A 16,686-nucleotide genomic window follows, 5' to 3' on the forward strand; every position below is an offset into this window, starting at 1 on the left:
CGCCGAGCGAGCGCGCAGCGACAGTTGCACTAATACTCATCTTCTTTCCTTAGACTTTGATACTTCTGATTCACGAATTAGCTAAAATATGAGTCAAAGTCAGGCTTCCTGAGAGTTATAAATATTTGCTTTACCACACCCTGATGGGAAACGCCCACAGTCCATATTTCGCCACCGAGTGGCTCATATGTGGAGGATTTCTTTGGTGTCCAGGGTAAAACGATCCACCCTGTGAGTGGTTTTTAGGGCAGTTAAAAAATCCTTACTGTGGAAGTTATGGACATTAACACCGAGATAAGGGAGTAAAGAAAGTAGCAGAACTGAATGACATCTCCAGGGGTATCAGATTTTTTTTTTTGGCAAGTAAATATGGGTCATCTGGCATGGCCTGTGGGCTGACACGAATATCAACAAGGGCCACTTTGTAGGACACAGAAGCCTCTTTACTGCCCAGATTGGAGTGTAAAATTTGAGGGTGATGATCCAGCCTGGAGCTCCAGGGCCACAGACCCTGAGTTTGGGGTTCCAAAGCAGGGGAACAGTTCTGGGTCTAACTCTGAGGTTTTGCATTTTTTTAGCAATGTATTTTTTTCTTGATCAAGATTTTTTTTTAAAAATTTAAAATAAAAAAGCACAAACGAGAAAAAAAAATTTTGAATTATCCTACTATCCAGAAATAATCACTGTTAACATTTTGGTGTATATTTTCACAGCTATTTTTTCTTTTTTTTATCCTATGCATATTTTATTTAAACAAAAGTGGAATCACTATACTCAAGATAATTGAAAACGTATGCCCATGCAAAACATCTGTACATCAATGTTCAAAGCAGCATTATTCACAACTGCCTAAAAGTAGAAACAACTCAAATATATTCATTAACTGATGAATGAATAAGCAATAATAATAATTTTTAAAAAGGTATATATCTATTAGTGGAATGTTATTTGGCAATAAAAAGGAATGAAGTGCTGATACTGGCTACAATAGGAGGAACCTTGAAAACATTAAGAGGAAAGGCAGCTACAATAGACCACATACTATATGATTCCATTTATATGAATTGTCCAGAATGGGCATGGCTATAGAGACAGAAAGTAGATTAGTGGTTGGCAGGGGCTGGGAGAGAGGAGGATTGCTAATGGATACGGGGTTTCTTTCTGGGGAGATGAAATAAATGTTCTGGAATTAGACATTTGGTCATTGCACAGCTCTGTGAATATACTAAAATCACTGAATTGTACACTTTTAAAATGGTGAATTTTATGGGATGTGAATTATATCTCAATAAAACTGTTACAGAAAAAGCAAACATAATCACACTGTACCTGGTAATATATTATGAACATTTCCCCAATATCCCCATTAACTGTTCTTCTGCAACATTTTTATATTGTAAATTACCAAAGTAAGGTATATATATTCCTTGTGAAAAAATTAAACAATGCAGGAGAGAAAAAGTAAGGTATTTCTCCCCCTGCCCAAATTGAACACAGAGTACCCACTTAAAAATCATCTCGTATTCTTTTATTCATAGAACCTTATGTCAGTGCAAGCCCACTGTCTTATTTTATTTTTCTTTTTTTATTTTTTGGCGCTGGCCGGTACAGGGATCAAACCCTGGACCTTGGTGTTATCAGCGCAGTGTTCTAACCAGCTACGCTACCGGTCAGCCCCATTGTTTTGTTTTGTTTCCCTTCATTTCCCATCTCTCTTCTCTTTCTCCTCCCTGAATTACCACTCACTCTGATATGTTTACTATATCTTCTAAATTATGCAAGGATCCTTTAAAAATATCACTTTTTTTTGTATGGGTTTTGAAAATTTTTGGAAGTGGTATTGTGCTATACATCTTTTTACTCAACACTTTGTGAGGTCTCTGTATGTTCCTGAATTATATTATTCCATGATAAACATCCACCACACTTAACTTATGCTTCCCTATTGATACTGGAGGAGAGGGTCTGGGGAGTTCTGATAGCTGACCTCAAACTGCCTCCCATTCCTCTACCAGATTCTTGACTCTGCCACAGGAAAGAATTCAAAAGTAAAGTCACAATAGGAAAGGAAAACAGGTCTAATGTAGGGAATAAGAAGTACAGACGGCACAGAGAAAGCGTGGCTTAGCTCCAGAGACTGAGTGGCGGTCATAGCAAGTTTAACACAAAAGTAAGAAATACACACTTTACAAAGTGCAGACTGGTTCCAGAGTGAACAGCAGCCTGCTAAAGGCAAGTTTAACACAAAAAGGAAGGTATACACACCCCACAGGCCAAGTGCAGGCTGGCTCCAGAGAGTGAGCAACAGCCCTGCCTTCTTCCTGGATTCTACTTTTATATTTTGGCTGTCTATACATATTCATGCTATTAATGAATATTCCCAGTTATGTAACATATCCTTGCACATGCTCAGTTGGTCTTTGGAGCATGTTCACTGGTCAAATTCCATCACATGTGCCCAATAAGAGTATTCCAGGTGTTCTCTAGGCTTCCAGTGGGAGATCATTCAAAGGCTAAGTTTGTTACTGAGCATGCTTGACCACCAAGATTACACAAGTCTGTCTCCTGTGGTCTCAATCTCCATCTGCTGATACTGAAAATAAGTGCTGCCAGTGACAATAGCTCAGGATTCAGAGGAGAGACTTGAATCCTAGGGGAGTGGTTTGAGACTCAGGGGAGTGGCCTGAAACCTGAGCCCAGGGAAATTGAGCACCTCCTGTCGCACTATGATGGACACCCGGAATGCCTCCAACTTTGTCATAATAAACAGTGGTTTATGAGTATATACTCCCTTATGGACTTGAGCAAGAACCACTCTGGGGCATATACCTAGGTGTGGGGCATATATTCTGGGTCAAAGGACATATTTCTATTTAATTTAAATACATAGTCTGGCTGCTTGTTCAGTTAGTTAGAGCATGGTGCTGATAACACCAAGGTCCAGGGTTCGATCTCTGTACCAACCGGCAGTCAAAAACAAAAACAAAAAAAGAAATAAATACAAACATTTTGCTTTCTGGAATGAATTTGCCAGTTTATACTTCCCCCTCTTGAGGATAAGAATTTTTATCTCCCTATATCCTTTGCCAGCACTTAAGAGCATCAAACTGTCTAATTTTTGCCAATCTGATGGGTCTAAAGTAGTATCTCATTATAGTTTTAGTGTGCATTTTTTTTCGGTTTCTACAATTACTAGAGAGTTTAATTATCACTTCATATGCTCGTTTGACATCTGGTCTTCCATTAAGTGAATTGTCTATCTATTGTTTGTTCATTTTTCTGTATCGTTTTTTTCTTGTTGATCAGCAGAAGCTCTTTAAATGTTCTAAATATTAACTTCCTTTTTTTTTTGGCAGGAAGCCGGTAAGCACCGTGCTCTAACCAACTGAGTAAGTGGCCAGCCCTAGATATTAACCTCTTATACTGACAAGAAATTGTAACCTCTCCTCTAGTCTGTCATCCGTTAACTTTGTGGTATCTTTTGCTGAACAAAAGTACTTAATTTAATGTAGTGAAATCTGGGCTGGCTGTTGGCTCAGTTGGTTAGAGCACTGCCTTATAGTGCAAAGGTCATGGGTTTGGATCAGCCAACAACATCAAAAAAAAAAAAAATGTAGTGAAATCCTTCCTTCCCTCCTTCCCCATTCTTAGGATCAAAAGATGTTCTCCAATTTTTATTTCTATTCACTTTATGATTTAACATTATTACTATTAACTGATCTTTTTCTCTGTATATATCAATACACACATAATTTGCTTGTTTGTTAACAAAAATAGGATAAAACAATGTATATTTTTTTTTTTAAAAGATGACCGGTAAGGGGATCCCAACCCTCGACTTGGTGTTGTCAGCACCACACTCAGCCAGTGAGCGAACCGGCCATCCGTACATGGGATCCGAACCCGGGGCCCTGGTGCCACCAGCACCGCACTCTACCGAGTGAGCCATGGGCCGGCCCAACAATGTATATTTTTAGGTAGCTTTTCTTCTTCTAACAAAATGTATGGATTGTTTCCTATGTCTATCTCAGATCTTTTGCATTCTTTTTAATGGCTGCATAGTATGATCTCCTATGAACATATCATAACTTATTTAAAATTTTTCATATTGATGGAAAATTGACACTATTATGAAAAATGCTTGGGTGCTTGTTCAATATTTTTTTGGATTAGGTTACCATAGTAAATTGCTGGTTCAAAGAATATACATTTATTTATTTTTGACTTACAACCAAATTACCTTCTAAAAACAGTGTAATGATTTTTATGCCCATCAACAGTGTACAAATGTGATTTTTTTTTTTTTTTTTTTTTAAAGATGACCGGTAAGGGGATCTTAACCCTTGATTTGGTGTTGTCAGCACCACGCTCAGCCAGTGAGCGAACCGCCATCCGTATATGGGATCCGAACCCGTGGCCTTGGTGTTATCAGCACCGCACTCTCCCGAGTGAGCCACGGGCCGGCCCTACAAATGTGATTTTTAATGGAGACAGTATAGCATAGGAGTGAAGAAATTATGCTTTAGTATTAGAGAGACCTGGTTTGATCTTGTCTGTGCTACTAGCTGCTTGACTATCTCAGTTTCCCCATCTGTAAAATGGTGGTGCTGATACCCACATCATAGGTCTGTGATGAGAATTAATTAAATGTTGGCTGTAGATCTTCATTAAGTACTTGGCACCAATTCTCTACTCTGGGAAATTTATAAATATTGTTATTTTTAACATTATATATAATACTAGTTACTAGTACATTCAATTTTGAACACATCTCTTCCCTATTTCCTCATCTACTTTAATTTTTATTCACTTGACGGTCTCAGATAGTCCTGGTTCAATGGGTTACATCCTTCTTCCTCTTCTTTCCCAATATTCTCAGACTCACATGGATGACCCAGAAGATGATTTAATACGATGTGCCCCAAGCATGCTTACATCTCTGGCCAGTCTAAACCTGGAGTACTGTTTCTCATCAGTCTCCATAGGCTCCATTTTATTGAGTGGGTCAAAAAGCAAGGGCAGAAAAAAAAAAAAAAAAGAGGATTGGTGTCTGAGGAAGCTATCCAGAAAGAACAGAGGTAATGTGTGTGAACTATACAAATGCTGTTATCACATTTTCCTCTGTAGCTGGTGATGATCAAAAGAGAATCCTAAGAATGCCGTAGAATAAACTTCCTATTTCTGATGGCAGAACAATTCAAAGCACTACAGACATCTGAAATATCTTCTTAGAGTTAAAAAAAAAAAAAAAGTGCATTATAATAGATACCGTATGGGTGATTTATACAATATACAGCCTTGAATTTCTTCTAACAGCATCTGAATACTTCACACAAAACAGTTCTTGAGCATTAAAAAGATGAGACTTTCTATCCTATCCAGATTGCTTTCAATCTCATGTTAACTTCTGAGGAAAGCTCAGGTTTCAGATTGTGGAGCGGAAGTTGTAAAATGCTTAAAACAAGGGACTATTTGTGGTGCTCTAAAGACTGGACCAATATGCACACTTGATCCTGGGAGGCAATGACACTGTTGGAAATGTTAGCATATTTTAGTTGTTTCTGTCAAAGAGAGTGCTTAAGGAAAAGATTGAATATATAATCCCCCCACCTCCGAAAGACTACCCTATTATGGCTTTAGAATGTGTGTGCAGGAAAATGGATAGTTTACTTTTTCAGCTCAGTTGTGCAATAATGGCTTCTCACAGGCACAGGACTGGCAGTGACGTGGGACTCCTAAGTTTCCTCCTCCCCCAACATCGAGATAAAGTGAAAGTAAATAGGCGCTTGGAAAATTACTAGGGCTCTTCCTCAGCAAGGCGCATGAGAAATGGGGGCAGAAAATTTGTCACGTTTCATTTCTTTTCAGTACTACTTGTACTCACAACTTTCCATTGCGGAGCTCCTAGGAAGAATTTTCTATATTATCCTTTTAGTGCAAAAACTTTCATAATTGGCTTTTCTGCTTCTGGTTGCTCTAAAAGGCAGAGGCATCTGAAAGGCTTTGTGATCCATCTTAATTTACATTTCTATGAGAAAGATAATTTATTCTTTAACTGAAGTTAGACATTTACCCCATGCCTATTCATCTGAGTAACATGCTTTTATTGAGAGGAACCAGGTCATTTCCTGTATGCTCTTCCTGCCTTCAAATTTAAATACTATATCAATATTTTTCTGTTTGGGAGAATTTTGTTTTGAACAACGATGTGCCGCCCTCAGAGGGGAGATTAGATAATCTACTTTGCAATAGGGTCTAAATTCAAACATCTCTATTTCTGATTTCTGAAAATGAAACCAAGGCTGAAGTGAGGAAGAGGTTACAGTGCTAATACAAACTGCTGACTGCAGTGTTTGTCTCAATTTCTTTCATAAACCTCATTCTCAAGGTCAGTTGCACACTTATTCCCTCTGGATTTGATTGTTGGGTGGATGATGACCTTTTGCATGGAAGGTTTCAAAGGCTGGAACCTATGAAGAAAAAGGTTTGATAAATAAGAATGCGAGCCCCTCAACATACTGGACAGCCACCAAAAAAAAGAGCCCCTTGACAAAAGGGACTTGCTTTTTTTCACTGTTATATCTCCACGCAAAGAACAATGCCTGCCACACAGTGAATGCTCAATAAATACTTGTTGGATAACTAGAACTATTTTGCCTATACTGAATTTAACTATCCTCAAATACTTTCAAAACCGTTTACCAATAACTGCCACTTATAACTTATTCTGAGGTTAGCATATCATTTCTTCAATAAAAGGTGTCAGCACACTATTTTTTTGGAGAAGAAAATAACATATTGAAAAAAACAAAATATGAGAAAAAAAAATTCAATATATAGTCCATTTAAGGAAAGGTTTATTTACTAAATGTTTATTAAGCAACTAAAATGGATTAAGCACATATTGTTACCAGGCAGGCCACGCTGATATGAATCAGATGAACCCTGCCCTCAGGATGAATCTAAGCAGGAGACAGGCACGGACATGTTCACAAACATTATGACGGAGAACAAGGATCAAGGAGCCATCCAGAGCAAGCTCCAGGGAGGGAAAGGGCTATGTCAAATACATCTGTGTATCCTTATCACCAAGTGAAGAGTAGATACTTAATATCTGTTGAATAAATGAATGATAAAATGATCTCTTCCTCATAACTGAGTCTAAGTCCTTGAGTTTAAAATAAAGAAAAAAAAAAAACCCAAATAAATAAATAATATGGTGTTTTAGTGGATCAAAGGAAGAGACACATATAGGTCAGGGAGGAAGGAGCCAGATCTAGATCTCGATCAAGGGTCATGAAGTCAGTGAGACCACTTAGCTTCCCTTTTTTTTTTGGCAGCTGGCCAGTGAGGGGATCTGAACCCTTGACCTTAGTGTTAAAACACTGAGCTCTAACCAGCTGAGAAACCAGCAAGCCCAACTAACTTTTCTATTATAGGAGGAAACAAAATCCACGAGGCTCTTGTTTAGGAGATAGAAGAGGGATTAAAAAAAATTCCAGAGAGGTGAGAAAACTGTTACGAAAAAGAGAGGTGGTTGTTTAGACACAGGGTTGGGCGACTAGGGAGGATGACACTCCAGGTCCAAGTCCAAGTGACTGAGGAGATGGCACTTTTAACAGGAATGAGGAAAGTGGCAAGAACAGCCGATTTGGGACGGGGCTGGGGGAGTGAGGTTGAATTTAAATAGTCTCAGGTGCAAAGAGGATAGCCAGTCAGGGATGTCCAGCAGGCAGTTGAAAACCTGGTGGTGATTACACAACAGCTTGAGAAACAGGTGTTTTGTTTTGTTTTAAACTGATGTTATTTATTTGAATAGGTTATACTGCCACATTTGGTAAAAATGAAAATTAGTTCTCCTTCCTACCCCTGGCTGCCTATTTTCTCCCCCCAGAAGTAACCACTTTTAGAGATGTTCTGTATTTACATGTTTTTTTGTCCCCAGGAGACTTTTGTATTTTTGTTTAATGGCAAGAGAAGACTTGTGTATCTTTGTGAAAGAAGGAAAAGAACAAGAAGAGAGATTGAAGAAGCAAATTAAAGAGGAATTACTGAAGCAGATTCTTAGAGGCAGGAGAGGATAGAATCAGTGCTGTCTGTAGCTATATGTTTTAGTGAGAAGAGTGGGCCCTTTGCAGAACTAGGAAGGGCAGGTTGACGGCAATAGAGATTTCTGATGCTGCATCACCTGGTGGCCTATCTCTTCAGCCTGGTGGTGGCAGAGATGCATGCAGAGGTTGATGGATGGCTGGAGGAGGAGGCTGAAAGGTGTAAAGTATGTGGACACTAGAAAGTATCACAGAACTGGCAGGTCCAAAAATCAATCTAAAAAGGTTTATTTTGATGATTTATAAAAGAAATATCACCATAGCAACTTAAAGCTATTTACAAATTTAAAAATAAATTTCCATAAATGTATTCACATCATAATACATCAAGCAGTTGTAGTTAAAATATTACAGGTAGTGTTGAACAAATACAATAAAACACAAACCAAGTTTTAAATCACATAATTGTCCTGGAAGCATCCTCAATAACCACCAGAAGATGGTCCAGGAAAAAACTGGAAAAACGTGAATTTCAGGAGCCAGCAGTAAAGATGATTATTACACGGGTCTCCAGTGATGTGTTCTTTAAAAGTCACTTTAACTTCAACCAGAAGCTTACATGAAGACAGACTTGAAGAAAAAGGGAGAGTTAAAAAATTTTATCCTCATGTAGCTTAAAAAACAAAGAACTTGGAAATTTATACTCTGATCCACATGAAAGTAGTTTTAATCAACGATGACATTATTTGTGATTGATTGGGCATCACGCTTTTCTATAGCAGGTTGCATGCCAGTCAGCGTTCCAGTGTGCTGGGAAGGGAAAGTCTGAGGACACATCAAGATCATAGCTGTGTGTCTCATTGCTCCTGCCTATGCAGGGCTTTATCTACACATTAATAGCTCCAGGGAGGAAGAACACCATCCAAAGACTTGACACTAACCCTGGGCTTGGATGCTGCCTCTGACAAGTGCCGGGCACTCCGAAGCCAGGGCGGGAATGCTTGGCAGCTGTCTGGGCATGCTTCCCTCAGTCCAGCTGCCAGGCCAAATTCCACAGTGTCTGACAGCTCCATGGCGATGTTAAAGTTGAGACCTAAGTGTCACAGAGAGCTGATAAATAATTTTTATGAGGAAAGTAGACAAAAACAGGTGTTTACCAAGACCCAAGAATTATTATCTAGTTTAGTTAAGCAAAGGTATTAGAGAGGTCCATTTTAGCTCATTCTCTTAAGTATGGCCCTTAAAAATAAATAAAACTCCCCTACTTCGTGTTGCCTGACTTGCAGTCAAGTAATGTGAACCTAAAGTATAAGTTCTGGCATATATAATTAATAATTAAAAATAGCTAATTTTACTAATTTGGCAACTAGTGAAATATCATGATTACAAGCTTTAAAAATTTAATACAGGTACATTTTTTTTTGTATATAGAATGCTTATACATTAAAATATCAAAGGCACTTCTAGGTTACATGATATATAAAAATACATTAATACAGACAGGGTTATTTACTGGCTCCTTTAGTTTCTGTGTCTGTGGTGTTCACTGAGAGCCCAGTTTTGCACTTCGCCTTTGGCAAATAGTGTAAAGAACATGGCGCCAAACACATTAATAGCAGCAGCGATACAGAAGACAGTTTGCCATTCTCTAACAGTGTTCTGCAGAGAAAAAAAGAAAGAGTGCAAATAAAAAAAATTTTGCTTGTAGTCTACTTTATAAAAAAGATGGTGTCACAAGACTGTTAAAACAGCAGCATTATTCACAAAAGCCCCATGCTTGAAACAACCCAAATGTCTACCAACAGTAGGATTGGGTCTGCTCAATGGAATACTGTATAGCAATGAAAATGAATGAGCTACAACAATATAGATACATCTGACAAACAAAATGTTAAACAAAATAAGACAAACTAAAAGCACATAATGAACGATTCCATTTATATAAAGTTCAAAGTCAGACAAAACTAATCTATGGTGTTAAAAAGTCAGGATACTGGTTCCTCTTGGTGGGGTTGAAGGAGGGATGGCAGAAAGGGGTACACCTGGGAGCTTATCAAGAGAGGTACTGTTTCTTGATTGGGTGCTGGTTACAAAGAAGTGTTAACTATGAAAATTCATCCAGCTATATTCTTAGGAATTAAATATACATGTTATAATTCAATAAAAAGTTTACTAAGAATAAAAGATGTGGCGCATCTTTGAATCATGTGTTACTAGGAAAGGGTTATGTGTGTGCATCATCTCCCAAGTTCTTAAGTGCGAGGTGTCAGGCAGATCAAATAAGAATTAATTAAGGTGTACTGTGAAGTTCAGGTACGAGCATCTGGGACAGCAGAGGGAGGCTGGCTAGTGAAAGATGTTCAGTGGCATGGGAGTGGAGAAGAAATAGGAACACTATCTGTGGTGAACTCAGAACTGTCTGAAATCAGCCGACTTGGTAATAACAAAGTTTGTAAGTATGTCCTAAAATTCTAAGGATTTGACATGCTGTTAATTTGATCATGGAGATGAAAACAGAGAAAATTGTCTTTTTTTATACGTTTAATTTGAAGAATATATTCTACCAGTTCTTTAGATATTTTTAAATGGTAGAAAATGGGAGTTGGAAGGGACCTTTGAGATCACTTATTTTGGTTCCTTACACAGTGTAGGCAGCCTTTTAAATTGCTCTGCTAACTGATCTGGGCCCCTGCAGCCTTCCAGCTTCAGGTCTGACCCAGCCTGGATCCCCTGCCTCTAAGGCCTGGGAGCCCTCACCACACCCCCTGACTCACTTTTGTGGGGCCCCTTCCCTACTTCTCCCACCCAGGAACAGAAAGGTGTTTCCTCCTCTCTGCCCATTGCACTCTGTACACATTTTTTCTGCAGCATGTGTCACACTGTACTTTAACTCTTTGATTACATATAATCTCTAAATGGTGAGTTAGTTTCTCAGGTATAGAAGAAGTTTGTCATTTTGCCTTTTATCCTCAGTATCTAGCATATTAACAAGTACTCAAGAAATGCCTGCTGAAAAAATGTTTGGCTATTTCAGGGCTTACTAACTCATAAGGCAGCCCATTCCATAAAGTAACAGCTTTGAACATTTTCTTAATATCTCCTTGTAACTTCTCTCCATCTGTCTTTGTGGAACTGCCGAGAAAAAGTCACCATCTCTCACTTAGTAGCCCTTCAAATATGTGAAGATGCTATTATGTCTTCCCAAGTCTTCTGGTCCTCTAAATATTCTCAATTATTTAAACTGTTTCTCATTCATTCTCACATGATCTCATACCTCGCCTTCAGGGCTCCACTTTTTAAATAATTTTACATTGTCAATTTTTATTCATCCAAACCAAAGACACAAATTGTTTATCTGATATAACATTGCAACTTTTAACTACTTGTGTGGTTTTAGCAACAAGATCTTCATTTAACTTAGTTATATTGTTCTGTGTAAAACTCAGTGTTCTTTAAAAATATACTTTCCTAGGCATTATGGCATTTAGTTTTTTATTGATGTAATTTATAAGAATAAACATTCAGAATTTCATCCTTAATTAAGATATACTCAACTTTGACACAGATGTACAGCTCCAAAACTTTTTGGTTTACAAGCAAATTATCTACTTACGTCAGGGGTAAGACTTTTAGCAATGACAGGCCCAACCATTCCTGGAATAGTGGCAAATGTATTTGTGATGCCCAGGAGTATACCAGCATACCTGCAGAAACATATTCATAGAGGCTTATTATTGTGTTACACATTTTAGCAGCTTCTTTGAATAGATAGCTATTTTACTCCCAGGCTGTGTTCTTGTGAAATTTTATGTCTAAATGAAAAATCTTACTGAAATAGGATTTTATATTCAGCTGGTGAGAAACTTCCATTTCAATAGTTAGCATTTTAACATTAAATTGAAATGATCCCTTTAAAAGTGATATAGGAAAGTGCTGAGATATGACTTTCATACATGACTGTATCTGGATAGGAAGTCTAGATTAAATTGTTTAAGTTAAAAAAAGAATTGATTTCCTCATTACAAAATTCAATTGTAATTAATTATTGAAAATTGAAAAATTTTATTAAACAAAGAAAAACATTAAGAAAATAAAATTACCTATAATTATTCTACATAGAGATAATCAACTTTAACATTTTCATAAGTACAGTCATCCTTTGGTATCCGTGGTTGATACCAAAATCTGCAGATGCTCAAGTCACTTTTATAAAATGGCGTAGTATTTGCATATCACCTACACACATCCTCCTGTATATTTTAAATAATATCTAGATTACTTATAATGCCTAATGCCTAATACAATGTAAATGCTATGTAAATAGACCATATTGTTTTTAAAATTTGCATTATTTTTTATTGTTGTAATGTTTTTATTTTTTGAATATTTTCAATTTGCAGTTGTTTAAATCCACAGATGCAGAACTCACTGATATGGAAGGCTGACTGTATCCTAATTTTTTTCTATATGTATATATTTCTAGATTATTATAGACATGAGATCATATTGAACATACAATTTCATAACTTACTTGTTCCACTAATTACATATTTGCTTGTAGCTAAATCTTTGCACACTGTCTCAGAAGTAAACAAGTTGGTTCTACTGTGTGTGTGTGTGTGTGTGTGTGTGTGTGTGACAAAAAAGGCATTTTTAATAAGTTCAGAAAAAGTTTCTCAAATGCAATGATTTATTTTAAGGGTAAATCTTAGGGGGGTGGGACATTCTTATCTATATTTAGATGCAAACCTTTAAAGAATTTCTGCCTGTATCTGGGAAATGCTAATGATCTGTTGATTTCTCCAATATATTAGGAATGTATGTAGACTAAAGGAGGCTACCATAGCCAAGATCTTCAGTAAGTACCATCCTAAAAAGAATGAAATGCTTATCATTTCCTATACAGAAGTCATAATGGACTGGTTCTCAGGGGACCTAAAGATTCTTGACATAGCTCCACCATTAACAATCTGTGTGACCTTGGCCAAGTTAGTGATAGATCATTATTTCCCTTATTATCCATGGTTGGTCCACAGATGTATACACGTAACATATCTGGTGGTCCCAGCCAAACTCCCTCACACCGTACCAGGTATACTAGAAAATTTTTTGAGTGTAACATACATAGAGAAAAGTACACAAAACATCAGTTTGCTGAATTTTCACAAAGTGAATACAACCATGTCACTAGCACCTGATCAAATAGAACCTACTGGTATAAGCATTTTCAAAGATGTTCTACGTATGGTTGAACTACCTCTCAGACTATGTAAACTTTAATTTGGATAGTTATAATTTTGTCAGGATACCCCTCTCGTACTAACAAACCTACAAGGACGGTTTAATGCTTACCTTAAGAAGACTGCAAATCTTCATCCTGATTTGCATTGGCCTGGCCTTGGTCCATCTACACAGCCTTATTTCCTAGTACTGCATAATCACACCTTCAGATCCAGACACCTCTCATTCCAGCTGCTCACATCTGCCGTGTTCATTCCTGCTACTTATCTTTACTCATGCTATACCTGCTGCCTGAAACCTATACTCCCTCCATCCCAACCACTCACTTGGTACTTCTTCCAATAAGCCTTCTCTGTCTAGTTCAGCTCATATTGAGCTGCCCTCTTAGAATTTTTTTTTTTTTTTTTTTTAAAGATGACCAGCAAGAGGTCTTGAGTTGGTGTTGTCAGCACCACGCTTTCCCAAGTGAGCCAACCAGCCATCCCTATACGGGATCCGAACCCGTGGCCTTGGTGTTATCAGCACCACACTCTCCCAAGTGAGCCACAGGCCAGCCCTAGAATTTTTATTGTCCTTAAAGCTAGTACTACCTGTATTAAGATGTAATTGTCCTCTAATTTAAGGTTGCTAATTCTGACTACATAGTCTCACTGCAAACTCACATTTTATTTCCCTTTATAATATCCAGTGCCCACTACAACACATGTGCTCATTCAATATATGCTGACCACAGTCAATCTGGGCCCCATGTATAGACCCAGGGGCTCTGACTGCATTGATTACTGGAGCTTTGTTCCATGCAGATGAGCACCTCTCTTGGGCATTGGCTCTAAAGGTTGCCAATTCCTCGTCAGGAACTTTATATGAATGAAATCATACAGTGTGTAACATTTTGGATTACATACTGGGGTCACTGAGCATCATTCCAAACTGTTGTGTGTATCAATAGTTAATTTCCTTTTTATTGCTGTCTCTTCTCAGTTGAAGAAACTGGGATTTTTGTCTTATAGATATTCCTTAATTCTGGATTTTGTAGATTGCATATCTGAAGTATCATTTAACATAATCTTATAACTCCTGTACTTCCTGTACACTGGTAGTACCTAGACTCTAGATCCTAGAGGGTTCATTAGATTTAGGTTTGATATTTTGGGCAAGAAAACTTAAAGGTGGTGGAGGAATTCAGTTTAAGCTAGTAAATGGCATTTTAAATTTATTTTTCATAAAAATCTCCTGGACATATACAAAGTCTAATTAGAGCTTTACATTTTTTGTGAGATAATCAGTTTTATTATAAAATACAATTCTGGTCAAAATTAAAGAAGCTTGAATGTGTTATTAGTTCATATAGTCTTATTCTGGGATAATACAATTTCTGTTAGGGTTTAGCATCCTGAATACCTAGGTTTCAGACTATTGATCTGAAATATCTCTCCCTATCTTGGATAGAAAGGTGCCTAAATAAAAAATCCTGCTGAACCAAATTCACTTATCTATAAACATCACAAATTTTTATGTTCAAAACCTGAGTATACATGATACAATAACAAAACCACGAGGCACAGATCTTTTGGGCTTATCTCCTCTAGGGAGTGTATCTTAAATTAACCAAGCTTGGGAGGACCTGTGTGTGTGTGTTTTTTTTTTTAAACCATTAACACCTTGGCAGTAGGAGGAACCAACTGCAATGTTGCCAGGCCTTTTCAGTGACAGATATTAAGTGTAGATGAATCCTGTAAAATTCTAAGTGTCAGCACCGAGAAGCTCATTCAAATATTTATATTACACTTGGCCAGGAAGGGCCATGAAAGATTGATGACTGCTTGGAAGAAAACATGTTGCATGGACTCAGTCTAGATACTATTCTATTGTAGTACGAGAATTCTGTGGGATTAATAGTTGGAAATCTGTCTAATCCCCTTGAATATGGGCAACAAAATTATCAATAGAAAATTTCTATTTCAATCTACTGAAGAAAAGTCTTAGAAAATAACATGTACACATGTATATGTTAAAAGGAATACTGATTGTTTATTGAAAAACCTTAAATCAGACAGTGTTATAAGTATTTTATATATAGTATCTCATTTTAATATTAAAATCAACCCTGAGGTTGATTTTTAATAGTAAAATCAACCGTAAGGTAGGGATTATTATGTTCATTTTATACATGAAGAAAGACTATAAAATGTTACCAAATTTGTCTGATTCTAAATTAGTATTTAATATTATAATGTTATAATCTACAGTGCTACCTTGATACAAACATAGTGATCACTGAATGCGATATGTAGGAAAGACAAATTTTCTCAAGTTTAAGTTTTCACCACCAGCCCTGATGCTGAATGCTTAAGTGTCTGTGGTCCTCAAGTGTTCTTGTTCTAACTGGCAGAATGTTACACTGAATGGGCACTCAGTTGTTACCAAGACAAAAAGCAACTAAGCAGCAACATGGTTATAAAATATGTAACCCTCCAGTTAACCAAGACACAGGGGACGAGAAATAATTAGTGTGCTTTAAACCAAGAAATTCTAGTTGGAAAATAAAAACTAAAAGCTCATCTGAAGGGTTAAATAAAAATATAAGGGATTTAAAAAATATATAATAAGGGAGAGAAATAATTTTGACTCTGATACCTTATATTTGTACAGCTTTAAAATTTTAAAAGTTTGTTGAGAGCCATTAATGTGGTGTCTCGGTCAGCTGACAGCAAGTACAGCAGTCTTTATACTTGAGGCATGTAGGCATTCTCCTAACTTCTACAGCTATCTGCTGGCACTGTTTATGTTACTAAACTGTTTTGCTTCATACCACATCTGTCTTTTTTGATGTATAAAGCTCACAAAATTTCAGGGCTGGACCAGGGTCTTTGAGATGTAGAGTTCAACCACCCAGCTGTTGCTTGAAGCCCAGACACAGGATCCCACTTCTGGTTGTCCAGTACATACTTCATGACATGACCTTATCACCATCCAAGCCAACACAAGCTTACACAGATGCAAGCAGAAATTGTGTTACTTTCTCGTTTGTGGTTTTAACTTCTGGTACAGTGCCTGGCACAGTGTTTGTTAAATTAGATCCACTAAACAGCATGTTATTGTACTGAAATTTACCTAATTGTACATTTACATCCAATTCACCTTTCTCCATCTTGTCCAAAAGGGTACCATGGAAGATCTTGTTGAAGTCCTGACATACAGAATCAGCTGTGTTTCCTTTATTGTGTTAGGCTAAAAATGATGCTGAGAAATTAGACTATGTCTTTGGCTCTTAGTGATCCAGTGGTGGCTTCTTCATGATTAGGATTTTCTAAGATTTCACCAATCATTTCTTTAATGTTTTACTTAGATTGATTTGTGACCCTGATCATGATACCAGACTCAAAGGTAGCCAGAA

At 37.3% G+C, this 16,686-nt stretch overlaps 1 protein-coding gene across 8 annotated transcripts in view; it reads right to left on the reverse strand.

The window, feature by feature from the left end:
* Positions 1–9,526: 9,526 nt before the first annotated feature.
* SLC17A5 (solute carrier family 17 member 5) overlaps positions 9,527–16,686 on the reverse strand; it is a 43,102-nt gene continuing 35,942 nt past the window's right edge. For 7 of the 8 annotated variants that reach the window (XM_063097547.1, XM_063097546.1, XM_063097543.1 and 4 more), the window contains 2 exons: positions 11,662–11,752; positions 9,527–9,707 (listed from right to left, as the gene is read on the reverse strand). In XM_063097547.1, the coding sequence (XP_062953617.1) occupies positions 9,570–9,707; positions 11,662–11,752 (229 nt within the window). In that variant the 3' untranslated portion in view covers positions 9,527–9,569. The remainder of the gene's footprint in view (positions 9,708–11,661; positions 11,753–16,686) is intronic. The other variant, XM_063097544.1, reaches the window with a different exon arrangement.

Source organism: Cynocephalus volans, chromosome 5, assembly GCF_027409185.1.
Source record: "Cynocephalus volans isolate mCynVol1 chromosome 5, mCynVol1.pri, whole genome shotgun sequence".
In the NCBI taxonomy this organism is placed as follows: Eukaryota; Metazoa; Chordata; class Mammalia; order Dermoptera; family Cynocephalidae; genus Cynocephalus; species Cynocephalus volans.